At 53.4% G+C, this 25,814-nt stretch overlaps 1 protein-coding gene and 1 long non-coding RNA gene across 8 annotated transcripts in view; one reads left to right on the top strand and one right to left on the bottom strand.

Annotated features, from left to right (window-relative positions):
- Nucleotides 1-25,814, bottom strand: part of IQSEC3 (IQ motif and Sec7 domain ArfGEF 3) — a 112,762-nt gene that overhangs the window by 27,922 nt on the left and 59,026 nt on the right. For 6 of the 7 annotated variants that reach the window (XM_054442582.2, XM_054442588.1, XM_054442584.1 and 3 more), the window contains exons 3-5: nucleotides 24,886-25,165; nucleotides 10,258-11,330; nucleotides 8,335-8,496 (exon numbers count right to left, since the gene is read on the bottom strand). In XM_054442582.2, coding sequence (XP_054298557.1) covers nucleotides 8,335-8,496; nucleotides 10,258-11,330; nucleotides 24,886-25,165 — 1,515 coding nt within the window. The remainder of the gene's footprint in view (nucleotides 1-8,334; nucleotides 8,497-10,257; nucleotides 11,331-24,885; nucleotides 25,166-25,814) is intronic. The other variant, XM_054442590.2, reaches the window with a different exon arrangement.
- On the top strand, nucleotides 584-12,179 carry LOC129009523 (uncharacterized). The gene is made up of 10 exons (XR_008492794.1): nucleotides 584-674; nucleotides 5,145-5,389; nucleotides 6,219-6,388; nucleotides 6,983-8,286; nucleotides 8,376-8,709; nucleotides 8,818-8,973; nucleotides 9,246-9,378; nucleotides 10,953-11,046; nucleotides 11,145-11,297; nucleotides 11,963-12,179. It is a non-coding gene; the product is annotated as an uncharacterized LOC129009523 (long non-coding RNA).

The following is a 25,814-nucleotide window of genomic DNA, read 5'->3' as shown; positions in this document are numbered from 1 at the left end:
TCCCTGACCTCCGCTCATCCTCTCTAGGAGTCTTCCCCGGAACCCACCTTCTGTTGACCAATACGTTTATCTCCCTGTGTCATAATATTTGCCTGCCTGTCTTCCCCACGAGGCTACAGGCTCCTTCAAGATAGGACAGTTCTTTTAATCTCTGCCTCCCTGGTGTATGGGCACCCAATCACTGTTCTGTGGGACGAATGAATGAGTGAGTGAGAGATGACCAGGAATGACTGCGTGCCGGCAGCTGGAGAAGGAGCCTCAGTGGTCTGTGCCTTTGGAAGTTCTACCCAACGGCCCAGGATTACTCAGCCTGCTTTGCTGCCAAGATTATCCGGAGCTAACACCGACACCTGTGATGGACTTGCAAATGGCCCCGAGGCTTCCAGACTCCAGGCAGTGAGGCAGTGTGGAGGGCATAGGCCCCTCTTCCTCCTACTGCACATGTAAGTGAGTGAGTGTTGAGAACTAGAGCAACTGGTACCGATTAGACCGCTTCCAGCCAAGCATGACTGGACCTGTCTCAGGAGGTGCCGCTGACGGGTATGTGGATCACGAGTGGCACTGGTTTTGCTCAGGCTTCCCCCTCTTTCCTATGAGCTTCTGCAGGGTCTGCAGCAAATACCTCACAAGGGTTGGGGAAAAAGGATGGATGTTCCCTGCCTCTGTAGAAACAGGTACAATCTTGCATAAAATTGCTTGTTAACATTGATCTGTGCGTGGAATCAGTTTGTGTTGCAGGGAAACGAAGCGTCCTACACGCCTGTGATCAAAATGAATTTCATCATCTCAACCTTCTTTTTTTTTAATGATAGCAAGACAGTGTCTGGCACACAAAGGAACTGGTTGGGAGCTAAAAATAGGTAATGGTAGCAGCAGGGATTTTTAATTGACTGGAAGAGACGGCGAAGATCTGGAAGGTGAAGCCCAAGCTCATGCTCCTGGCTGAGACTAAGCCCAGGTTTCAGGATTAGGAAGGAAAACTAAACCACCTGTTGCCACGGAATGTAGAAACCCTGGCTTTATTTGGCAGTTCTTGGCTTCTACAATTCAATTAAAAATATCCCCATCCTCCAGAGAGTTATTTTGTTCGTCAGAATTCATAACATGCTCAACAAAGGTCAAGGCGTTTTGGCAAAGTGCAACGTGGCTAAGAAAATAGAAGAGGAGGAAACTGATGCAGGACCTGCCAGTGTTCCTGGTGATGTCATGTGGATGAAGAAACTCTCTTTTGAGGGGGCCTGGGTAGGGCTGGCTGCCACTCACACCTTGAGACTCAGGTACCAAAAGAACTAAGTTCAAATTACCCTTACAATTTAGATGCCCTGAGCTGATTTTTCTTTTGCTGGGCTCAGCAGCATCCCTGTTGGCTGGTTGGTCTCAAGCTGAGGCATGCATTGGAATTGCCTGGTGGGGTTATTTGTGCACGGATTGTTGGGCCCCAAGCCCCAGAGTCTGATTCAGCGGGCCTGGAGCGGGAACTGAGTTTGCATTGCTAACAAGCTTCCAGGTGAAGCTGATGCTGCTGGTCCAGGGACCACCCTGTTGGAAGCACTGCTCTATGCCAATAACAGTGGATGGAATAAGAAAAGGCCGTGGAACTGTTACTTCAAGTCATGGAGCCTCTTGGTGGCTCATTTCCTCACCTTGAGAATGGAGACAACACTGAGAACATCTACTGTGCAGGGTTGTTGTGAGTGTTAAAAGAGGCAGTGGGTGTGAAGTTCCTGGTATACAACAGGGCTTAATACATGATCATTTTCATTAGGTGTGGGCTGACACGCTTGTCAGTGGACAGGACCCCTCCCTGCCCCACCAACTAATTCTGCCTGGAATTGTATCATTAGACAGCCATCCATCGGCCCTTTAAGATACACACACACCAGAGAGAGGAAGCTAAATCTGGCTCAGACCTCTTGAGACTTACGAATCAGTTTCTCAGCTGTGCTTTCTTCCCAAATTGAGAGGGTCAGGGCATAGCAAATAACGCCAAGGCGAGAGGTGGGAGAGTACCTGATTTTGCTCAATTTCTCTGCCACTGGCCAGGAGACTAGTCATTTCTTTTCCCTAGGGCCTCAGTTTCTGCCAGGGTAAAATGAAAGGGCTGGACCAGCTGATTGTCTAAGGGGTCTTCAGTGTCATGATTCGTGACGGGGGACTGACAAGGACTGTGAAAGCAACCAGACCACACGGGTCTTGGAATGACGCACAGAGGCTGGATGGTGCAGGGTTAAGGGCTCAGGTGATGAGTCATTGTGGCTGGCTTCAGACCTCAGCCACTGATCAGCTCTGTGACTGTGGGCAAGCTCCCCAACCTCTCTGTTCCTCAGTGCCTTCGTTTGGTACAGATTAGCCACACTTCCCTCCCAGAGTCACTGTGAAGATGGAATGAGGTTTTGCATGTAAGGCTCTCAGAACAGCACCTGTGGCACACAGCACGTGCTGATCTATGTGAGCTGTCATTATATTTCACAGCCTGCTTGGTCACAAACGGCCCTCCTGGAGATATGACAGCCCTGCCCCGGAGACAGTGACACTCCGGAAGACCCTCCTAGAAGGCCCACGTCGGAGTGGCCTGTTGCAGCCACAGCTATCACACAGAGGAGACTGACTCCTCCAGAGCAAAGGCTTGAGTAGTCAGGAAAGGACTGGGTGGCAGGTAGGTCCATTTTTATATAAAAGTCCAATTTATATGCCAAAGTGACGAAGCCAAAGGGAGTCTCAATCCTGGACTGAAGGTCCCAAGATCTCCAGCTACAGAAGTAAGTAGGTCTTAAACTCTCACAACTGTTGACTGTTCAGGAGAATCCCTTGTCTATCTGTGGTGGGGAGTGCGGCAGGAGAGAGTGGAGAGGTGAAGGGTCAAAGCCATAACCCCAAAGACAGCACTTTTGAAGATGTTCTCCTTCCATCCTTCTGGTGCTGGCAGTGTACCGTTTCCAAAGCAGTGGAAATGACCCTAAATCTTCTATTCCTGCCTGCCTGCACTGGGTCTCTCTCTCTTCCTTCCTTCCTTCCTTCCTCCTCCCTCCCTTCCTCCCTTCCTCCCTCTCTCCTCTCTCTCTCTCTTTTGTCTTTTTTGAGACAGGCTCCCACTCTGTTGTCCAGGCTTCCAGGCTAGAGTGCAGTGGCGCGATCACAACTCACCACAGTTTCCATCTCCTGGGCTCAAGTGATTCCCCTGCCTTGGCCTCCCGAGTAGCTGGGACCACAGGTGCCCACCACCACACCTGGCTATTTAAAAAAATTTTTTTGTAGAGATGAGGTCTCTTTTGCCCAGGCTGGAGTGCAGTGGTGCCCTAACAGCTCACAGTAGCCCTAACCTCCTAGGTTCAAGTGATTCTGATGCCTTGGCCTCCCAAAGTGCTGCGACCACAGGTGTTAGCCACAATGCCTGCCTGGGCCTCTTTTTATCTCCTCCAGACACATAAGGTCTGCCTGGGCCCCAGCCTGCTCTCCCCTGCCTCATGGGAATTCCTCAGGAATAAGGTAACTGAGATTATACACAGCAATGTGGGCAGGACGCTCTCAAATGATTTCTTCCTAGCAATGAAAGGCCAGAGTCTTTCAGACTCTTGAATTTGACAGACAATCTGTCCTCATTTCTAAATGTCCTCTAAGAAGAACAAATCTGTTATACTCTGGCCAACATATTTCCATGGAAATAAAATAATGGAATCTGACCCAAACGTCAAACCCTGATATGTCTTGGAATTTAACAAAGGATAGAGCAGATGCAGTGGAGGGAAGGAACACCCAGGAAGCTTTCTTCCGGCAGCTCAACCCAGAAGCTGCCTTCCTGCATTTCATGGAGATGGTAGACACCAATGCTCTCCATGTGCATGGAATTCACACCGGAAAAAATCATCCAGGCCAGAAAGAGGCCGCTCACAGCCAGCATGGAACATTCCCCATCCGCTGGCCTTCAAACCTGCTGAAGCGAACATTTCAGAAAGGAAACAGAGCAGAGCCAAATTCCCCAGCCATGTGAAAACCGAGAGGGAGAGGCTTCCAGCCCTAGAGGACCCTAGCCCTGGCTGCTGTCTGGCTCCTGCTGCTGGCCTGCCACCGCATTACTCTCAGCTTCTGGACCGGGCTTCCTCAGGCTGCAGGATGCTCCCCAGATTGGGCTGACCCCCTTCCCAGCAAAGCCCAGCAAGTCCCAGCAAGTTCTCGTTGTCTGCCTAGTAGACCTGAGTTTGAGTCATGTTTGAGGAGGTTTCCTTGTGCGCAGGGAATGGGACGGCGGGGAGTGGGGGGTTCTAATGTCTGTGCTTTCAAGTAGGAAAGATAATAATGAAATAGCTAACATTTAGCCTGTAGTCCCAGCTACTCAGGAGGCTGAGGTAGGAGGAGCACTTGGGCCCGGGAGTTCAAGTTGCAGTGAGCTTTGATCATACCACTGCCCAGTAGCCCTGGTGACAAAGAGAGATCCTGTCTCTAATAAAAAAAGAAAAGAAAGAGCTAACATTTACAGATAACTTACTAAGCATCAGGCACTTCATGTACATTGAAAACATTTAATTCATATGAGACAGGTACTCTTACCAGCATTTTACTAATGAGGAAACTGAGGCTGATTTCTCCTTTAAAAACAAACAGGCTGGGCCTAGTGGCTCATGCCTGTAATTCCAGCATTTTGGGAGGCTGAGGTGGGAGGACTGTGTGAGGCCAGGAGTTTGAGACCAGCCTGGGCAACACAGTGAGACCCCCATCGCTACATAAATATTTGTGGCACATGCCAGTGGTGCCAGCTCTTCAGGAGGCTGAGGTGGGAGGTTCTCTTGAGCCTAGGAATTTAAGGCTGCAGTGAGCCATGGTTGCACCACCGCACTCCAGGCAACAGAGCAAGACTCTGTCTCAAAAAAACCAAAAGCAAAACCTTTGCAGGTAAACACTGGAATGGGTGTGGCTCTTTGAGCTCAGAATGGCTTCTATTATTGTCATTTGATGAGGCCTGGTAAGAATACATTCCTTCTTGGAATGTGTCTTCCGTGGAAATAAGACACAAAAGGATGGAGATGTCAGCTTCCAAGAGCGCTGAGGGCCGAATTCTGAAAGCAAATGTCACAGCATTCATGATGCTCAGACACAGACCAGCAGCCGAGGTGGCAGCTGCTCCCTCCCTCCTCTTCCTTTCCTCACAGGCCTGAGAGTTGGAAGCACACCCTTCCCCTCTGAGAGGCTTTCTCATCGGCTGCTTCTTGGGAGAGTGCTGTGGTTTGGGCTGTTTTAGTCTCCAAGGGGATGGGTGATTTATATCCTTTTATTCGGCAAACAGCTTTGTACAGAATGAATGCCACTTGCTAAATGTCACCAGGCGGGGGCAGGGGAGCCGTATAGAATCCCAATGAAGCCTTCCAGGCCTGGGAAAATGGCACCTGGCGACTCGGTTAGTGTGTGTGTTTTCTCTGGCGGGAGTAAAGAAGATACAGTGATTCTGAAATCCAGACTGGCTGGCCAGAGTGGCAGGGAAATGCAAAGACTCCAGTGCCCACCTCCCCTGCTAGTGCCTGCTACTTCCTGCTTCTCCATCTTCTCCCTGCCCTTTGCAGGACAGGGCCCTCTCCACCTCAGAGAGAAGCAAGGCAGTCAGTGACCTATGGACTTTAGGGAGGAGCTCCTTTCTGTGGCGCTGAGTCAGCATGCCAGGCCTGCAGGGCTACACAATCAAGCATGAGGGATTGCGGCTTTCACCAGGGCATATCAGGGCTTAGCTCTGCACTCAACCTTGCCCAAGCCAGGGTTCCGGCTGGAGGCCCCTTGCTCTTCTCACTCGCTTTCCATGCTCCTCCTTCTCACCTCTCCCCATCCACACCTGGTTCTGTAAGTTCCCTAAGACTGTGAGCCATGCCTCTTCACACACACACACACGCACACACACACACACACACAGGTGCCCAGCGTGGCCCCATTCTCAACACACAATAAATAGGTGCTCGATGTTTGTTGAATGAATAACAAATGGCCAACTCATTCCCCCATGAACCCTGGCAACCCAGCACTGCCCTGCATGAACCCTGGCACCCCAGCACTGCCCTGCATGAACCCTGGCACCCCAGCACTGCCCTGGGGCCTGTGGGTGGCTCTGGCAGGATGACAAAGCATGCCTCAGTGTTTAGGGCAGTGCTACCAATGCACTAAGAGATGGGAAAGGTGGTAGATTCTCAGGACTTGGAGAAACTTTTGCAATCACATTGCCCAGCCCTCTCATTTTACAGATGAGGACACCGAGGCCCAGAGAGGTGTCCTGCCAAAGCCACACAGCACAGAGGAGCACAGCCCGGGTCCAGCTATTTCTCCTGTCGCGCCACACTGCCTCTTCTTACTGGAAGAGTGTACCAAGGAGGGAGTCTGCCCCTACCCATCCCAAGCCTGATCCCTGCCTAAGGTTAGCCCAGCCCCCAGCCCAGCTCCCCTCCTCAGCACAGGGTGGAGCCACTGCTCCAAGCCTCCAGCCCACAGCCCATACACCCAGTCTCCCAGGGAAGAGGGCAATTAGTTTTCGTTGCGCGACTCAGCACCACCTGGGCTGCAGGAAAACGCTGTGCTCCCAGCACTCCAGATCAATGTGGGCCTTGCAGGGTTAGAATTTAGGGCGCAGGCCACATGGAGACTGGGAAAGACAGAAGAAAGACAACAGTCAGGGCCTGTGGGTGAAGCAGAGTCACTCCTGCCCCCAGAGCAGAGAGACAGCCGGGGTGCCTGGGGCTACGGGGCCAGCACCTCACCCTGGCTTGGGAAGGAACGGACTGGGACAACAGTGCGGGAAAGCCAGAGAGATGAGCCAACTAGGGGACACAGAAAAGGAAGGGCGTGAGGAAATGCCATCTCTCCGCTTCTGCAACCCAGATGTATCCTGGATCCCAGTATCACCTCCACGGGCCTCCACAGCAGTGCTGGGGAAGGGAAGGGAAGCGGAGGGAGAAGAGAAAGGAGGTGAGAGGGAGACGCTGCCTAGCATTGTCTCTCTTTCCTCTTTGAGATCCACGGAGCGTCTCCACCAGCAGCTCCAGGAGGGATGATAAATTGTCAAAAGCCACCAAGAGTCAGGGGCAGGAACTCAGTTCTACCCAGCTGAGGGCCGTGCAGGGATTTCAAGGTCCCTGAGCGGATCCCAGCCCTCACTCACTGAACTCAGTCAGAAAACCACCACGTCAGTGGATTTAGAAATGTGACAGGGATTTCAGAGGGCAATGGGTTCAGCCCTTACAACCCAGCACCACTCTGCAGGCATAGAAACGCAGGCCCAGAGGACAGGGGCTTCTCAACATGGGCACACAGCACCAAGACAGCTCCATAAATAGAAGCTAAATCTCCAAGCTCCCACTCCAGGGATGCTGACCACTGGGTGGGTGACTCCCCCAGCGTCCAGATCCTCTCTGGCAGTCCCTTGCTGCTCCAGGGGTGAGGATGAAAGGGAGAGCTCCTCCCAGGGCCTCCTGGGAGACACTTCTGCTGACTGTCCCCAAGGAGAAAGAGGGGAGAGAAATGAGGGAGGTCCCTGAAGAATGGAGACCTTCAAGAAGGAGGCCAACCTAGGGAACCAGTGGAAGCCAGAAAGAGCACGGGGGCATGGCAGGGGCTGGAGCCGATGTCCCAGGGAAGGAGTAGCTGCAAGGCCCTGCCCCTCAGCCTCAGAGGAGCACCAGCCCTGCCCTGCCATTCTGGACAAGGCGTGAGTGTGAAGAGACTCTTGCCCGTCCACACTGTCAAGGCTGAGCGGGGACAAAGGCAGCCCCCTGGGGGTCCCTCCCTGCTACTGGACATTAAAACCATTTTCTTTGGTTTTAAAGAAACAATTTTTCTTTGGTCATGATTTTGTTAGTAGATTTATCTTTATGGAATTGTAGTATTTTCTTGCTCTAAAACGCTCAGTTTAACCCCTTCTTTTTTCTGTCTCACATTTTTGCCTCCAGCGATATGAAAACGAACCTTGGAGAATGGGAGGGTCCTGGGGGAGAGGGGCTGAGGGGCTCTTCACCAGGCAGAGATGAACCCCAGTGCTGACACAAGCCCTTTCCTTTTCCTGGTTTCTCTTGCCCTGGAGAGTGGCAGGCAGAAAAGGCTTTTTGTCTCTTTGGACCATTTCTGTATCCCCTGCTGCCTCAAATGAAGCCTGGCCTGGGGCGAACTCAATCAATGACTCTGACGGGAGACAGGGCTCCGGCCCACTGGGGTGATGGGCTAAAGAGGGGATTCTGGTTCCTGTGGACAATCTGGAAGCTGGAAGCTGTTAGAACTGGAGCGAGGATTTCACCAAGGAGCTCACAGACAGAGCCCGGGCAGGTGGGGTGTGGGAAGGAGTGGGGGGAGCCTGGAGCGCAGAGTACTCACTCCAGCACGTCGCGGTTGAACTGCTTCTTGCTGTTGCCCAGGAACTCTCCAATCATCTGGCGGCTGAGGCCCTTTCGCTGGAGGAGGAAATGGGCCACACCGGTGGGGGTGTCGGGGATGAAGCCACGTGAGATCAGGAACTGGATGCCCTTGTCTGGGTTTCTGGAGGTGGGGGTGGGGAGAAGCAGCAGAGAGTGAGCTGAAGCCATCCATGACTCTTTCCTCCCTGTCTTCCACCCATAGAAGTGCCCAGAGGTTCTTGGAAATCCAGTTCCCCATTGGAAGCGTCTCTCACCAGAGCCTCAACCCACTGAATGTCCTCACACAGAGGATGGTGTGTGACCAGAAAGAGGACAGGCGAGGTCTGCAAACAAAGTGAATTCCAGAGCAGGTGGAGGAGAAGTACCCTTCTCTGTCCCTGCCTCCTGGGTCTTACCTCAGTCCTGCCCTTCCCCCTACCCATATCCTGTTGTCAATATGCAGGTCCCCACCGCAGACGCCCCAACCCTGGAAAGAGGGTGGGAGAAACAGAGGTGAGACCTCCGCCACACCACCTCTTCCCTTTGCAAGCTTTGAAGCCATGCTGCTCCCTGAGCTGTTTCTCACAGGTCCAGGAAGAGATAAGTACAGAAACACAAGGTAAGCACTTAGAACCTCCCATAGCATTTCGACATTTCTGGGACAACCAGGCACGTGATTGTTTTTCTAGCAACTCATTTTTATTGTATTTTACAAAAGTATTAGCCCACAATGTATTTTCAGAAAGGTGTGGGGGAACAAAACTGGTTCTTCACTATGGATAGTTTAAGAATTACTGTCTTGGGGCAGATAAGTGTCTGTGTGAGTTTTCATGTGCAGAAGAGACACTGCAGAAGTGGGGGTGGTTTAGAGTCAGATCCGCCTTCCCCGAGGTCTGCCGAGTACTAGCTATTTCATCGTGTGCAGCTCGCCTTACTGGTGTGAGCCGGCTTCCTTTTCTGTAAAACAGCGTGGTAATACCTCTGTGTAGATACTGCTGGGAAGATTACAGATGCTTTATGTAAGGTGAGCTATGAACAGTAGCTACTTCCCCTAGAATAGGAGCCTCTTGAGGCCAGGGGATGTGTCCTCACCTCTGTGGTCACAGTGCCTGGCACCCAATAAATAACAGCCGAATGAACGAATGAACATGCATTACGGCCGGGGAGGTGTGCTCTTGGCTCAGGGTTATGAAGGGGCGAGTGGAGGATGGAGGCGAGTGCCTGCCTCCTGGACTTGACATTTCCATGGGAGGGGCAGGTGTGCTTCCTTTCCTTTGCTTGGGACTGGCTGTATACATTCGGTGCAGGACCAGTCCTGGTCTCGTTGGGGTCTCTGAGCTATGGCGGTCGGTCATTTCTCCCCTGTTCTCTTTCTACTGCGCCTCTGCCTGCTTCACACTCTCTCTTCCTCGTAGCCCTCCCCTCTCCTGCTCTCTGCTGACACTCTTTACAAGGCGCCTCTCCTCCCTCCCCCACCCAGCCTCGCATTTCACCAACCCTGGGAGCTAATGCGTTTTCCCTGGCTTCATATCCACCCGAATGATTGCTGCTTAATCCTCAAACGGCCTGAACTGTTATTTACTTAATACTGTCTTTTCTTTTACATTCTCTTACTTTTCAAACCCTAGCTTCATCTTAAACTGTAACAGTTGTGAAAGCATGTGTTTGATGTGTTCTTTTCTTCCTTTAATCTTTCTTAAAATAAACTCAGAATGATTAAAAATAAAATATGTACTTCCTAAACATGACCTCAGGGATCAGGCACGGCACAGACGCGCCTGGAGGACCCTGGGATGACGTGGGAAGTTACCTGGCGCCCTGCTTGGTGGAGGGAAGGTGCCCTCCTCCTTCCCTCCCTCCCAGGACGTCCAGGACTCCGGGCTGGGGGCCAGGGCTGACTTACATGTTGAAGAGGTTGAGGCCGATGCGGTAGAGCCGCTTGCGCAGGGTGTCGGTGGAGAGCGTGGGCGACTTGCAGCTGGCTGGGTTCTCGCAGTGGTAGCGCGGCAGGCTCAGGATCATGGCCTGCAGGGCATCCTTGGAGGCGGAGGCCGACACCTCCGAGCCCGACTTGGCGGACTTGGTGGACGTGCTGCTGCTGCTCAGCTGCTCCAAGTCGCCTGCCTCGGCCTCGGCCCCTTTCCCCACCTGCGCCGTCTCCTCCTCCTCCTCTTCCTCCTCTGTTTTGGGGGCTGCGGCCTCCCCCGCCGCCCCGCCAGCCCCAGCCTCTGCGCGTGAGTCCTCCCGGCCCACAGCGGGGGCTTCCGGGGCCTCCTGCCCAGAGCTCTCGCCCTGCTCGGCCTTGCCCGCCGCGGGCTCAGCGGTGGCCTGGACCGTCTGAGCGCCCAGGCAGTTGGCTACCGACAGAGCCGTGGAGGAGGAGACGGATATGTTCTGGTTGGCGATCTGCACCGTGACGTCCCGGAAAGCCATCATGAGGGTGCCGCTGTGGCCGGGGGGCAGGCCGGGGGTCTCCGCGGCCTCATCCCCGGGCCCGGGGCCTGCGCTCTCCGGCTCCCGCCTCTCGGCCTCCAGGCCTGGGGGCCCCGCGGCCGCCTGCAGGGCCTGGTGGAGCTGGTAAGCGCCACTCTCCTGCAGGGAGCACATGGTCTTGAGGCTCCAAGTGCTGAGCGCGTCGTCGATGGACTTGGCCAGGGATTGCACCTGCTCGGTGAAGGAGTCCTCCAGCTCGGTGAGGGTGCCCGCGAAGGTGGGCGGCAGGGAGGGCGAGCGCACCAGCGGCAGCCCCATGAGGCCGTAGCCCTCCATGAGCGCTTTCTCGGCCGCCAGGCTCTCGGCCGTGGGTGAGCGCACCTTGCGCAGGGAGATCCGCCGTGGAAAGCGGCTCTCCAGAAGCGAGTTGCGGATTTTCTCGAAGTTCTTGCTGAGCTGGTATTGGCGGAAGGCGGTTTGGATGGTGCAAGCGGCGCGCCGGGACACCAGGTGACCCCCGTACTTATGTTCTAGCATTTCAATCTGCAAGGACAAGGACAGAGAGGAGGAAGGGCTCAGAGGGGAAGGGTGGTCAGCCCTTCCAAGGAGTGGTGGAGTCACCCGGCCAAACTCGGGCGGGGCCCAGGAAGGGACAGTGCGGGGTGGGGGTGGGGGCTCCTGGGCAGCTCCGATGTGAACCTCCTAGAACGTCATGGCCACATGGCAAGACTCTTAGAGATGTAGGACGGAGGGGTCCATTCTGGGGAGTGGTGATGTCCCAAGGGCCAGAAGGGAGGTGCCGCATATGGTGGTCAGATTTTGATGCTGTGGCGGGTATTGCAAAATGTTCATGGCCGGGCGCATTAGCTCAGGCCTGCAGTCCTAGCATCTTGGGAGGCTAAGGAGAGAAGATTGCTTGAGCTGAGGAGTTTGAGACCAGGCTGGGCAACATAGCTAGACCTTGTCTCTCTCTTGAAAAAAAAAAAAAAAAATTAACTGGGTGTCCCGGTGCACGTGCGCCTGTGGTCCTCAGCTACTGGGAAGGCTGAGGTGGGAGGACTGCTTGAGCCCAAGGAGTTGGAGGTTACAGTGAGCTATGACTGTACCACAGCACTCCAGCCTGGGCAAAACAGTGAGACCTTGTTTCTGTTTTTTTCTTTTCTTTTTTTTTTAAGTTCACCTCAGAGATGCATACAGAAGTACTTATGGGTAAAATGCATGATATCTTGAAGCTGTGTTAAAATATTCTGTCAAAAAATGTGGAAGAGTTAGATGACACAATATTAATATTAATAAATATTAATACAATGGTTACAGCTGGATGATAGCTACGGGGGAGTTTATAACACTGTTGTTTCTACTTTTGTGCACACTTTAAAATAATGAACAATGAAAAACAGAAATGCTAAAAAACCCTCACAGCTCCTCGTGTTTCCCCGCTCCTCCCCTAAACAATGAAAAACAGAAATGCTAAAAAACCCTCACAGCTCCTCGTGCTTCCCCGCTCCTCCCCTAAACAATGAAAAACAGAAATGCTAAAAAACCCTCACAGCTCCTTGTGCTTCCCCACTCCTCCCCAGCAACCTTGTCTCTGTGTTGGGTGGTTCTTTTCCCTGGGAACATCAGAAGGGTTGGGATTGGGGTTGGACCATCCGTGTGTTCGCAGTACATAGTTAGCTGCTCAGTAAATGTGGATTTGCTGAAAAGTTGAGTGGGTGTCTCAAGAATGGGGGTCCCTCCAGGCCACCATTACCAAGAGTTCCCCAATTTGAGTCACCTCTGCTCTTACGGTGGGAGCTGTCCAACCAGGGCAGGGCTAGGTGGGGTGGGCTTGGGGGCATGGCACCTGGCAGATCTGATCCCAGGAAAATTTCTGTCAGGGGGCCAGCGTGCCTCCTCTCGGCTCTGTCCTCCTGTCCATGGGTTTTCTCTTCTCAGGTTGCTACGCTCTCACTTTTCCTCCCTATGGAAACTTCTCAGGAAAGGACTGGGAAGGTATGACAGCCATGCCCCCAGAGGCTTCTGCCTTTAAATAAGGGGCAAGGCCTGTGTGAAGGTGATGGGCTTAAATGGTGGCATCCTAGACTCTGATCAGACTCAGAGAAGTTTGGGATCACTTCCCAAACACTCTCACTAAGTGTTTCCTATTCACAACCAGACATGCCGCTTACACATGGTGTCCTTCCCGAATAAATGAAGAATTGGGATGGGTGCGCTGAGATGAACAACTCAAGGCAAGAACAAGGACGTCCCATGTTCTCCAGGGATCATGGGTGGGGAGGGTATAGATTGTCCTCCAGGGATCATGGGTGGGGAGGGTATAGATTGTCCTCCAGGGATCATGGGTGGGGAGGGTATAGATTGTCTTCCAGGGATCATGGTGGGGGAGGGTATAGATTGTTCTCCAGGGATCAAGTGGGGGTAGGGTATAGATTGTTCTCCAGGGATCATGGGTGGGGAGGGTATAGATTGTTCTCCAGGGATCATGGGTGGGGAGGGTATAGATTGTCCTCCAGGGATCATGGGTGGGGAGGGTATAGATTGTCTTCCAGGGATCATGGTGGGGGAGGGTATAGATTGTTCTCCAGGGATCATGGGTGGGGAGGGTATAGATTGTCTTCCAGGGATCATGGGGGGGGGAGGGTATAGATTGTCTTCCAGGGATCATGGTGGGGGAGGGTATAGATTGTTCTCCAGGGATCAAGGGGGGGTAGGGTATAGATTGTTCTCCAGGGATCATGGGTGGGGAGGGTATAGATTGTCCTCCAGGGATCATGGGTGGGGAGGGTATAGATTGTCTTCCAGGGATCATGGGGGGGGAGGGTATAGATTGTCTTCCAGGGATCATGGTGGGGGAGGGTATAGATTGTTCTCCAGGGATCAAGGGGGGGTAGGGTATAGATTGTCCTCCAGGGGTCATAGGGGGGGAGGGTACAGATAGAAAGGCCATACTTCATCCCTCAGCACAACAATTCAACCTGCTTCCTGCTCCACTGGAGCCCCCAAAGGCTGCAGCCAGAATGAATGCCTGCCTCCCACAGCCCAGCCGTGCCCTCTGCTCCCTCCCTGCAGGGTGTGATGGGTGCCCCATTCCAGGCTGGCAGAGGTACCCTCTTAGCTCAGGAGACCTTGTGGATTCAACCCCAATCCCCAAGGACAATCCCAGATAAAATGAGACATCCTCAGTGCTTGCCTCCAGTGCTTCCAGCCTGGCCATTCAGTGCCCTTCCGCATTCCCAAACCTGGGGACATCATTCTGTCTCCCCCAACATCCAACTCTACCCTCGGAGATCGTTGGAACTTATGCAGATTAATGCGTAAATGGCGACTAAGCCTTCCTATATGGCTTCTCCCAAAGTTACTTGCATTTCATAAAGGACAAGGCCCTGAGCAGGAGGAAGCTCCCAGTGCTATCACAATCCCCCTGTTGGAGGGGTCTTCAAGGCGCTCTAAACCACACCAAGTGTATTCCTCATCTACTGCTGTGTAACACGTGACCACAAATCCAGCCACTTAAAGCAGCACCTGTTTATTTCTCATACAGCTCTGTGAATCTAGTCTGGGCACAGCTCATCTGGGTTATCTGCGCAGAATCTCACCACGCTGAAACCAAGATATCAGTCAGGGCTGCAATATCATCTAAGGTATGGGGTCCTCCTTTGAGCTCACTCTTGTTGGCACAATTCAGTTCCTTGCAATCACAGGACTTAGGCCCTCAGTCACCAGAGGTTGCCTGCTGTCCCCTGCCATGTGGCCCTCTTCATAACCTGATAGCTCGGTCCTTCAAGGCTAACAGCACAGTGTCTGTCTGGGGCTTCAGCTTCATTTATAGGGCTGACCTGATTAGCTCAGACCCACCCTGGATGATGTTTCTTTTTATTAACTCAAAATCAACCAACTGGTAACCTAATCATCGAAGTGATGTCCCATCACATTCACTCATCCTGCCCATACTCAAGGGAGGGGGATTATATAGAATGTGTACACTAGCGTGAAGGGGACTTGGGGGCCATCTGAGAATTCTAACCACGGTACGAACTGGACACTTCCCCACTTGATCTTTACTAGGTATGACCTCATGCACCCATAAGAGACACAGATACTTGCCTCTGAGGCATTCTGTTCCTGCTCCTGCAGAAATAATGTAGCTTGGCTCATTCTCCCTGCTGAACTTTGACACATTCCCTGAGGCCTGGAATAGGGACTTGGCTTTGGCTCAGGCAGGAAAGTCCTTCCCCAAGGGGAAATGTAGAGAGGAAGGGGAACTGATCACTAAACTGTCTCCTTTTCTCTCAATTTCTGTCTGTCAACCCTACTCAAGCACCATGAGAAACCGACAGATTTCACATTTCTTTTTTTTTTTTGGGGATGGAGTCCCGCTCTGTCATCCAGGCTGGAGTGCAGTGGCACGATCTCGGCTCACCATAACCTCCGCCTCCCGGGTTCAAGCGATTCTCCTGCCTCAGCCTCCCGAGTAGCTGGGATTACAGGTGTGCACCACTGTGCCTGGCTAATTTTTGTATTTTTTTTAATAGAGACAGGGTTTTGCCATGTTGGCCAGGCTGGTCTTGAACTCCCAGCGCCTTGGTGATCCGCCCACCTTGGCCTCCCAAAGTGCTGGGATTACAGGCGTGAGCCACCACGCCCGGCCAGATGTCACATTTCTTTCCCGTCTGGCCTATTTATACTTCTAGGAAAACGCTAGGCCCAAGAGCATCCTTTTGCAGCACAAGATCCTGTTGGCAACACAGGGAAGGTATGAAATCCATTGCTTGAGATGCTTCCAAAATGGTGATGGGGTCCATGCCCTTGGCATGGTATCATCCTGCTTGAAGGCAGAAGACCAGCTGACATAACCCTAGGAGACTCCGTCTACTACTGGGCAATGTCTATGCTTCACCCAAGCAGGAAAGAAAACCAGATTTTAAATTCTTGAATCTGTCCCATCACATCCTCCACTAGACATCAAGCCCCACGAGGGCAGATTTCACCTGCCGTGGTCACTGCTATCTCCTCCAATGCTTGGACAGTGCCCAGCACATAGTAGGCCTTCAGTGAGTATGTATTGGACAAATTAATTCCAAAGTTGTATTTGTGACTCTCAAAAACCTTCCTAATCTGACTCACAGCAGACGCTCTCCCGTTCCTGCCTCCTTTGTGTGTTCAGCTGACGCTACAGGTGCTCTTTTTACTCCCATTTCCTTCATCCTATCTGCAGCTTTGCACCTGGCCACAGATCTTCCCAGACCTCCCCAGGCTACAACGTAACTCTGCTGACTCCACTGCCTCTGGGGCACTAGCCTGTTCCCTTTCTTCCTATTTTACAGTGAACCTCTAGAACACTAACCTCTGCCTCACTCCAGAAGCAAATGCCAGATACTGACTCAACCCTGCCCTGAGCCCTGTGCTCTGGCTCCTGCTGCCTCCCATCTCAGTCAAGGGTGAGAGATGTTAAACTCATCCAAGGCCAACCAGCAAGGAAGAGGCAGATCTGGGGCTTGTCACTCAGCCCCATGGGCCTAATCAGCCTCCCTCCCCACTCCTTTCTGCAACTCTCCCCAGTGCTCATGACTCAGTCTATCCTGGTTGTCCTGTCTCCCTACAACCCCTTAATCCTGTATTCTGGCCACAAAACCCCTATGTGCGCTGGTTACGAGTCACATGGGTGCCACTGCCAGTCTCCACACACGTTTTAATTTTCCCCGTACACTCTGGACATCTTCCATGGCTTCTGTGTTGGACATCATCGGAGGAGCTCGTGACGGGTGATAATTAACAATGAATTAAGAAGGGAGCTGTGTCAGGCAGAGCCTTCCAGGTCACTGTAAACGTGCTCCCCAGGTGGATACCTTCTCAGCCCTGTCTGCCTTCCCTCTGAGGACCCAGTCCACTCTCTTAACTTCTACTTTGATGGGCTGGTGAGCAAGTGGCAAATAAGGGGAATGGCCAGCCCCAGATCCCGGCTGATGGGACTTGGATGAATTTAACATCTTTGACTCTCAGTTTTCATATCTATTAAGTGGGGTTTATGCTGCTGACCCTGTATCTTCTTGTGAGGATTAAATTATTTCATGGAGCACCCAGCACAGAGCAGGAGCTTAATAAGTGGTAGCTGCTTAATGGTGACAGTGATAATGATGGGAATGACTCTCAAATCTCCATTCCTAGCCCTGATCCTAGACCCACATTTCCAACTGCCTGTGGATCCTCTGTCCATCTAGACTATGCCACTGTTTTCCCTACCTCACCCAAACCAGCTCTTGTTGACTTCCTTATTGGCCTGACAAGCACCCAGCCTGGGAAACTTGCCTTGTTCTGGGGTTTTCATTTGCCTTGTCCACTGTGTTTGTCAGCCTCCTGTAGCTCCTGGGGCCCCCCACCCCATACATTTTGCAATATCCATGATATCCTTCCAGAATGTCACCACGTAGGGCTCTTTTTCTTCCCACTTGGACCACGCCAGCAGCATTACACTGCAGAACCAGATCCAAGCTCTCCGACAGCAGGTGTCAACACAGGCTTTTCTTTGTTTGAGAACCATTGCCCCAAACAGATAAAAACGCTTCTTCCTGGTTTTCCAACCCTAACAATCTGGCTGGGCCACAAAGTCCTACTCCACAAAGTCCACACTGCTCAGCAGCTCCTGCTTGCTCTCCCCCGACTGCCCCCACGAGGCTCCCTGCTTGGGGACTCATTTGTGCTCTCTCCCAGCCTGCAATGCTCTCCCCAACCTCAACGCCCAGCCTCCCCTTTCCTCCAGGTAGAAATGTCCTCTTCTTCGAGATCTATCTCAAATGTGCCTCTTCCATGCAGCCCTCTCAATGCCCCGAACAGATGGGGTCTCCCTGCCTCGAGCCCCAATTTCTCTTTGACACTCAGTCTTCTCCACTAATCTTTGTGGCATTTCTCCAACCCATCCTTCCCTCCCTTTCCCTCCCCCAGGCTCCAACAGAGCATAAGTTATTCACGGCATCAAATATGTCTTAGTCATCCTGTCCAGCACCCAGTACCTTAACTGGCATGGAGCGACTGCTCCCTGAATAACACTGGAATTCAGTTCTGGGCTCACCATCATGTGTCCTAACCCATTTACCAACCAACTCCCACTGATCCCAGACTTGGCCCTGCCACGCCCCCAACCTGCACTGTCCCCTACACCTTCCTCCCCACCCTCAATGCTCAGTGCCACCCCCTGCTCAGAGCTCTCGCCGCAGACTGTCCATCACAGGCAAGACATCTGTCTCTGCATCTCTTGTGCCCAGTGCTGTGCCAGACCTGTGGCTGAGGCTGAATAAGTGTTTGCAGACATGAACTAAACTGAATTCTCTCTTGTGACCCCAGGGAAATCAAATTCCAGACTCTTGTCCAGGCCGCGGCTTGGAACCCAGCACTCCATCCTTCTTCCCACCCCAGCATCCTGGCAGGACCTGGGGACTCAGTAATGGCCCAGGTCAGCTCCATCCACGACAGCGAGGCCCTCCCATCTACCCCAATCCCGTTCTGAACCAGGGCCAGGTCAGAGAGCAGAGAGAGGTGCAGGAGGGGAGGCAGCCCCAGGGAAGGAGGGGTCTCTGAGCCTGCAGAATAGGGAGCAGCTCTGCTCACTTCCCTCTAAACCCCAGGACCCAGAAGGAATGATGGCCTCGCCTCCTCCCAAGATAGCAATTTATCAGCTTCTGCCAGAAGAAGCAGCGGCAGGGGCGCGGGGGCCTCCGTCTCTCTAATGAGCCTCTCAGTGTTAATTAGAACATGCTCCCTTTTTTCAGGTTGCTGTGGCAGCTGAGCTTGAAGAGGCCGCCGAAAGACGGCAGCCAAGCTAGAGGGTGGGGAGGAAGAGCCGCTAGCCGGGGGGGCCCAGTGCTGAGGAGCGGGGGCCGGGTGTGGGGGGCTTCCAGGGGTTTGCTGCCATCCAAGACTTCCCAGGTGAGACCACGAAAGGGCAGCATGTTGTGAGCCTCCAGAACTTGGCCCGGCGAGCCCAGGTGTGAGGCTGAGGAGCAGAGAGACTGGGGAGGCTGGCGCTTTGGGGGTGTTCAGAGAGGCCCACAGGAGCCTTGGGTCTGTGCTGGGCAGGGCTGTGGCCTCCTGCAAGGCAGGGGACTCATGCCTGCTCTGTGTGCCCTCCTCCCAGCCTGCTGTCTGGAATACAGCAAGTGCTTGACACGCGGGGTGTTGAGGCCTGCCTGGGAGTGGGCAGCCAGGTAGGCATGGGGCACACGCTATGGCTCAGCTAGTAGTGAGGTCACAAGACTCTCCAGTGAGGCTGCCCTAGGAGCTGGCTCTGAACCCAGGTTGGGCTGCCTGCCCTCCTCATGCTCCACAGACCCTGTGTGCCACTTCCACGGGGCCTGTTCCTCACTGTAATGCCAAGAGATGGTGGAAGGTACTGGGTCAAAACCGTGGGCTGCGGAGTCCATGTCTTGGCTGCATTACTTACTAGGGCTGTGTCCTTGGGCAAGTTACTTAACATCACTTAGCCTTAATCTTCCCATTCCAGAAATGGGACGGTAATGGTGCCAATCTCATGGGGACATTGTGCAGACCCGGGGAGATAACACATGGCAACTGTTAGCCTGGGCCTGACACAGTGCTAGTGCTCAGGTAGTAACACTGGTGCTGGCCCTGTGTCTGCCCACCACTGGGCTGTGGGCACCCTGATGACTAGGCCTGTATCTTTTGCATCATAGCATCTCCAGGCCTAGCACAGGGCCTGGGACAGAGCAGCTGTGCAGTGCTGTTCCCTGAATGGAATGAACCGGGGAGAGGGACAACCCCTGGAGTGCCCTGTCATCACCACTGTCCTCTGTAGGCTGGTGCCCTGGTGCCCTCTGTGCCCATGGTAGAAATCTCACCTTCAGCGTGGGAAGGGGCCAGGAGGCCCTCTGGTACAACCCTTGGTTCACACATGAGGAAACCAAGATGCAAAGAGTGAAAGTGACTTAGAAACATAGCCACCACATCTTCCTGAAGAGGTGTCCCATAGTGAGGCTGGACCCTGAGGCTTGGGGTATGGGGATCTGTGGGGACAGGCTGCTCTCCAGCAGAACATGGCTTCTGTCCAGGACCTGGCTCCGGGAGCAGGGCCCAGATTCTACTGACCGCAGCTCCACAGCCCTCTGGCCTGGACAGCCCAGAGGGCTCTGCAATTCAGATGGCTAAGAAGGGCTCCAGTCGCTCCGCAACAGGATACAAACTCCCTAGAGGGCTTGGAGGAATTTCAAAATGACACCTAGGCCCTCTATTTCCTAAAGGGCTCCCCAAAGGGACCTGCATGCTCACTTCTTGGCCCGCCCTAGGTCGTATCCCCCAGGACTGCTGGGGTGGGGTGAGAGGGTCAAAGGCAGAGGGAGAAGGGGAGAAGAGCTGGCAGGAGGACCGTCTTGTTGTGCGACTTGGACAGGTGCTGGGGAAGGGGCCAGCAGGGAGAACAGGAAGCTGGAGGGTAGGCCTCATTCGCTCATTCACTTGTGCCTTCATTCCTATGTTCCTTCCCTGCTGAGCATTTCCTAGGTGCCCAAGACTGTGCAAGGTGCAGGGCAGCAAAGATGGGCAAGGACAGGACAGTTCCCAGGGCACAGCTCCAGGAGCGCTGGCTCTTCACGTGGGCTATGCAGCACCCTGGAGGTGTCCCGAGCACCACCTGCTCAACTCCACACAGCCCTGAGAACAACATGGTCCATGCTGTTGAGTGGAACAGCTCCCACTCCCAGATAGCACAGAGGAGGCCACAGGCAATGGGTAAAAGCACGTGCCTCGGCTGCGACCTGAAGTATGAGCAGAAGTCTCCCAGGTGCAGCAGACGGGGTCGGGGACAGGTGAGGAGTATCCCCAGGAGAGGAAACAAAACCACACGAAAGCCCAGAGGTGAGGGTGGCTTGAGATTCGGGACAGCAAATAGGAACGGCTGGAACCCCCATGGGGCTGGGACTGTGGCAGGGAGCCTGGAGAGGCCTCTGTCTTGCACACCATGAAGAGCCATCAGGATTTCCCGCGGATCAGCGCAGTCAGAGGTGCACTTTAGGAAGATGACTCAGCTGCCATGTGGAGGTGAGGTTGGAAGGGACAGAGCTCAAAGAAGGGGAAGCACAGGAGGTCTCCTGGGGTGCAGGCAAGAGGAAGGATGGCCTGGCCTCCTGAGGCAGGGGCAGTGGGGAAGGCAAGAGAGGGTGGGATTCGGGAACTGTTAAGAGGCAGCATCAGTGGGGCTTGGGGCTAGAGCAGCGGTGAAGGAAGGAGAACAGCCAAGTAAAACAGTCCTGACAGAGGAGGCTTGGCGGATCAGTGGGCTGGGGAGCTAAGATTGTCCAACACCCCTCCCAACACCCCTCCCAGGCCATGGAACACAGGATTCAGTGTGGCTGGTGGAATCACTGGGTTGGAATACCAAGTGTTAGATCTCAAAGAGACCTAAGGCAGAGTCAGTTCCTGGCGCCAGGCTGTATATCCATCCCATCCCCCTTTATGTCACTAAGTGATCATTTCCCCTTTCTTATCTTTCCAGCAGCTTCTTTGCCAGGCATTGCATTAAGCACTGAGTGTATAATGAGGAACAAGTCATGCACCTGCCTTCAAGGAGGGGGTCAAGCAAATAGGAAATGCTGGCACAGGGCTGAAGGGCTGTGACGGGACACCTGGGTACTGTGGGATCACTGAGAGGGGGCACCCAGTGCAGACTTGGGAGGCAGGGGAAGCTTCCTGAGAGGAGGAAGAGGTACCTAAAGCAAGTCCTAAAGCAAGAGAAGGCCAAGTGCAGGGGTGTGGAGGGGAGCGGAAACTTCAGAGGTTGAGGCCGAGGGAAGAGCCTGTAAAGTCCAGACATAGGAGGCAGCCAAGGCCAGAGAAGTCAAGCAACTTGCCCAAGGCCATACAGCTCATGGCAGAAGAGAGAGGAGTCGAGTTCTGTCTCCTATAAATGTGTGCCATGTTTCTAAGAACCTTGCTCTAGCCTCCTCAAGCCTTACTTGTCCCTATCCTCCAACCCCCAGCCTATAACTGGTCTAAAGGGATACACAGGTCAGGGGAACCAAGCTATTCTCCTAGGCTGGACTCATTCGGCAGAGGGCCCTGTTGCACCCACTGCCACTCCTCACCTCATCTGACTCAATCTGGCCAACATTCTAAAAGCCATCTCTTAGAATTATGCCTCTATAGAAGAAGCCCACAGTACCGACTAGAATCCCGCACCACCCCCAATATCACACCCAGTCGGTCAAAACCAAACTACCTCACCTGTCCAAGCCAATACACACGTTTTATCTGGTGTTATTGACTGGATACTCCTTAAGTGGAACTGTAATCTCCTTTAGGGGCAGGTAGGAGCATTTTTGTTTGTTTGTTTCTTGGTAACCCATTCCCTTGTTGCTTTGCACAGCATGGTTATTTTTAAAAAATACTCACCCAGGCCGGGAGCAGTGGCTCACGCCTGTAATCCCAGCACTTTGGGAGGCCAAGGCAGGCGGAACACCTGAGGTCAGGAGTTCGAGACCGGCCTGGCCAACATAGAGAAACCCTGTCTCTACTAAAATTACAAAATTAGCTGGGCGTGGTGGTGCATGCCTGTAATCCCAGCTACTTGGGAGGCTGAGGCAGGAGAATCGCTTGAACACAGGAGGCAGAGATTGCGGTGAGCCGAGATTGCACCATTGCACTCCAGCCTCGGCAACGAGAGCAAAACTCCGTCTCAAAAAAAAAAAAAAATACTCACCCAGTGAGCTCTTACTATGTCCAGCACACTCTGCTGGATGCTGGGGAAGGTACCAAAACGGATAAAAGATGGTCTCTGACCTCAAGAAGCAGAGGACCCCTCATCTGGCCAAGTGGCCCCCAGACCACACTATATGTCGCAGATGGATGGTTACCCAGCCCTGCCTGGGCACTTCCAGAGACAGAGAACTCCCTACCTCACAGGCAGGGCATTCCATATTTTTAACAGTTTATTTGTTAATTAAGTTAAAATCTTCCCCTCCTATAGCTTTCATATACTGGTACTGCCGTTTTTGGCTGGAATGATAGAAAATACATCAAATCATTTTTCACATGCAGCCCTTCTACATCTAAAACTTGTTTTCCTGTCTACAATCTCTCCATATAACCCCAGCCATCCTCCTGCTTATTAGGAACCTCTGGGTTCTTGTTTCCTCCCTTAAATGCAGCCTCCAGAACCAAGCATGGATCTCGAGGGTCCCTGACCATCAGCAGTGCGGGGCTGCGGGTGCAACACTCCCTTCTGCAGGGCAGTGTGGGTCTCCCGTGAAGGGTGTGAAAGCTGCCCTCCCTGCTGGCAGCTGCTTCCCCTGCTCCTGATTTGCCTTGAGCTTACAGTCACCTGTCTCTCAGGCTGGAGCCTGAACGTCTTATGCTAGTGCTGTGGGGTTTTTGAAGCTAGGAGCAGAATTTTAGATTTTTCCACATTTCATCTGACTTTTCTTTTTTTTCATTAAAACCATCCTTCTGTCCTGATGAGGTGTTTTTTTGTTTGTTTGTTTTGTTTTGTTTTGTTTTGAGACAGAGTCTCGCTCTGTTGCCCAGGCTGGAGTGCTGTGGTGCAGTCTCGGCTCACTGCAACCTCCGCCTCCCGGATTCAAGCAATTCTGCCTCAGCCTCCTGAGTAGCTGGGATTACAGGCACGTGCCACCATGCCTGGCTAATTTTTGTATTTTTAGTAGAGACAGGGTTTCACCATATTGGTCAGGCTGGTCTCAAACTCCTGACCTCGTGATCCATCCGCCTCGGCCTCCCAAAGTGCTGGGATTACAGGCGTGAGCCACCGCGCCTGGGCCCTGATGAGGTTTTCACAACGTCTGGGATGCTATCACCAAGGTATCAGCTGTTCTCTTTCAGCTTTATGTCATCATAAAGCCAGATGAATGTAACTTGTATACCTCAATTTGGTGCCTTATCTAAGGTCGACCTGGACAGCACGTCCACTCAACTCCCTGGGATTTTTTTTATGAACATTTTTTGGATAATTCGGTTTGAGAACAACCTTCCCTACTATCTTGTTAGTAATCCACACATTCCTAGCATGTGCACGTAGATATCTTGGGGGATTTGGTCAAACACTTTACTGATGTGCTGCCTACAGCTGGCCTGAGCCAGGATATGAGCTTGGCATCAATGCCAAGAGAGGAAGGAAGTTAGTTTGGCTTGACTCAGTCTTAGTGGCCTTCCCACCAGCTTCCTTTCTGAAGATACCTTGCCTATTGAGTTGAAGAATTGTTCTTTAGAACCTACACATTTTGGGGCAGAAGGGACCTTGGAAGTGATTCAAAGTTAATTCCCATTTTTGCAGATGAGAAAACCAATACCCAGAGGGCTTAACTGGCAACTCCCAAAGTCACTGAGTTCATAGGAGGAAGAGCGAGGATTGGATCCCATGTCCACATCTCCAAGTTCAAAGCTCTTTCCTTAACAGTATCACATCATCACGCCTTTCTCTAAGCACACACACACACAGACACACACACACCCCTTCCATCAAGACTCTTGTCTGCCAAGACAAACTGAGGCATTATCTTTTTTGGGGGTTCAATGGGGGTCCCACAATTGGCCACTTTCTCTTCCTGAATGGAAGATGGAGGCCCAGGCCCCTCCATGGAATCTGTTCTCCAATAGGGGAGCTTTGGACTCCCCCAGTCTGGAATGATCTTGGGAATCCTGTCTGCTTCGATTGTCTTTGTGCCTCGTTTGTGCCTGTGGATGCCTAGCACCGGCTCCCTTGGTGGGCGTGGAAGCTGGACTATGGCCTCTGAGCAGCAGGTGGAGGTGGGGACTTCCCCAGAGAACAGTGGGCTCCTTGCCTAGTGGTCTGTGGGGCAGTGGAGGCTTGCTGAGCACTGTGTGAGGAGCAGAGCCCCTGGACATGCTGCCCAAGGGCCTGGCATTGCGAGGGTATGAGCCCTGCCACGGTAGAAGGCAGAGGCCTGTGGCTGGTCCAGAGAAGGGCAAACTAGATCGCTCAGTGCAGGAGAACTGTGGCAAAAGAGGTGCGCCTGTAGCGGAGGGGGCCCAGCGGGGATATCCCTAGTACCCTCGACAGCCCCCAAAGGCAGGGCCCCTTCACCGCCCTCCCCGCCCCCCTAAGAGGCCCCCTGGGTACCTGTTTATTCTTTAGATCAAGGGAGAGTTCGAAATCGGAGGCGGCAGGGGCGTGGGAGCACAGCGCCGTCGCCAGGGCAGGCTGCTGCCGGCCGGGGGAGGCCACGTGCTGGGGGCCAGCCCTTGGGGAGGCAGCCCCTGCCCCCGGCCGCTCCTCCTCCTCCTGCAGCTCCTGGGCTTGAGCCTTCGGGGCATGGGCACTGGGTCTGCCGGCTGCCACCGCCGCCGCTGCCACCACGGAGTCCTCCATGCCCCCACTGGCCTGGGCGCAGGAGCCATCGCTGTGAACAGAAGGCAACGGTGCTCGGTTGGGGGAGAGGGCGACAGGGTGCGTGTGGATGTGGGGGTGGGGGAGAGAAGCTGGGCACTCTGGCCTGGCCTTTCCCGTGGCAAGGACTGGAGGGGGTGTCTTTCACAGTCTCCTCTAGGGAGGGGCTACCATGGCAGGGACGAGCCCTGGGCACGGAGAAGAACCCGCACCTGGGGAGGCAGCTCAGAGGGAAGGGGCAGCTATGGCCAGGGCTCAGGAACCTCTGCTTAGAAGCAGTACGGCAGAGCAGTGCATCTGGGCTCTGCCTCTTATGAGCTGTGTGACCCTGAGCAGGTCACTCAGCCTCATTGCACCTCTGTTTCTCCATCTATAAAATGGGCACAGTAACAGTACCTACCTCATAGGGATACTGGAAGGCTGAAGTTACTTACGACTCTTTAAGCTGTGCCTGAGTCATGGTGACTGCTACACGTGTTACCTATTGTAATTATCGGTGGCCCGGCTCTTTGGGCACAGGCTCAGGTGGCTGGGGAAGCTGATCCACACTAAGCCAGCTCATCTTTAGACTGACCAAATGAGTCTGGAGGAGGGAGGGTGCCTGGCCTGGCTTGGGCATAAGCCTTTCCAGGGGGGTGGACTCCAGGTGTGGGGGCTGAGGC

The sequence above is a fragment of the Pongo pygmaeus genome, chromosome 10, assembly GCF_028885625.2.
Source record: "Pongo pygmaeus isolate AG05252 chromosome 10, NHGRI_mPonPyg2-v2.0_pri, whole genome shotgun sequence".
In the NCBI taxonomy this organism is placed as follows: domain Eukaryota; kingdom Metazoa; phylum Chordata; class Mammalia; order Primates; family Hominidae; genus Pongo; species Pongo pygmaeus.
This window is presented reverse-complemented; position numbering and strand designations above follow the sequence as displayed.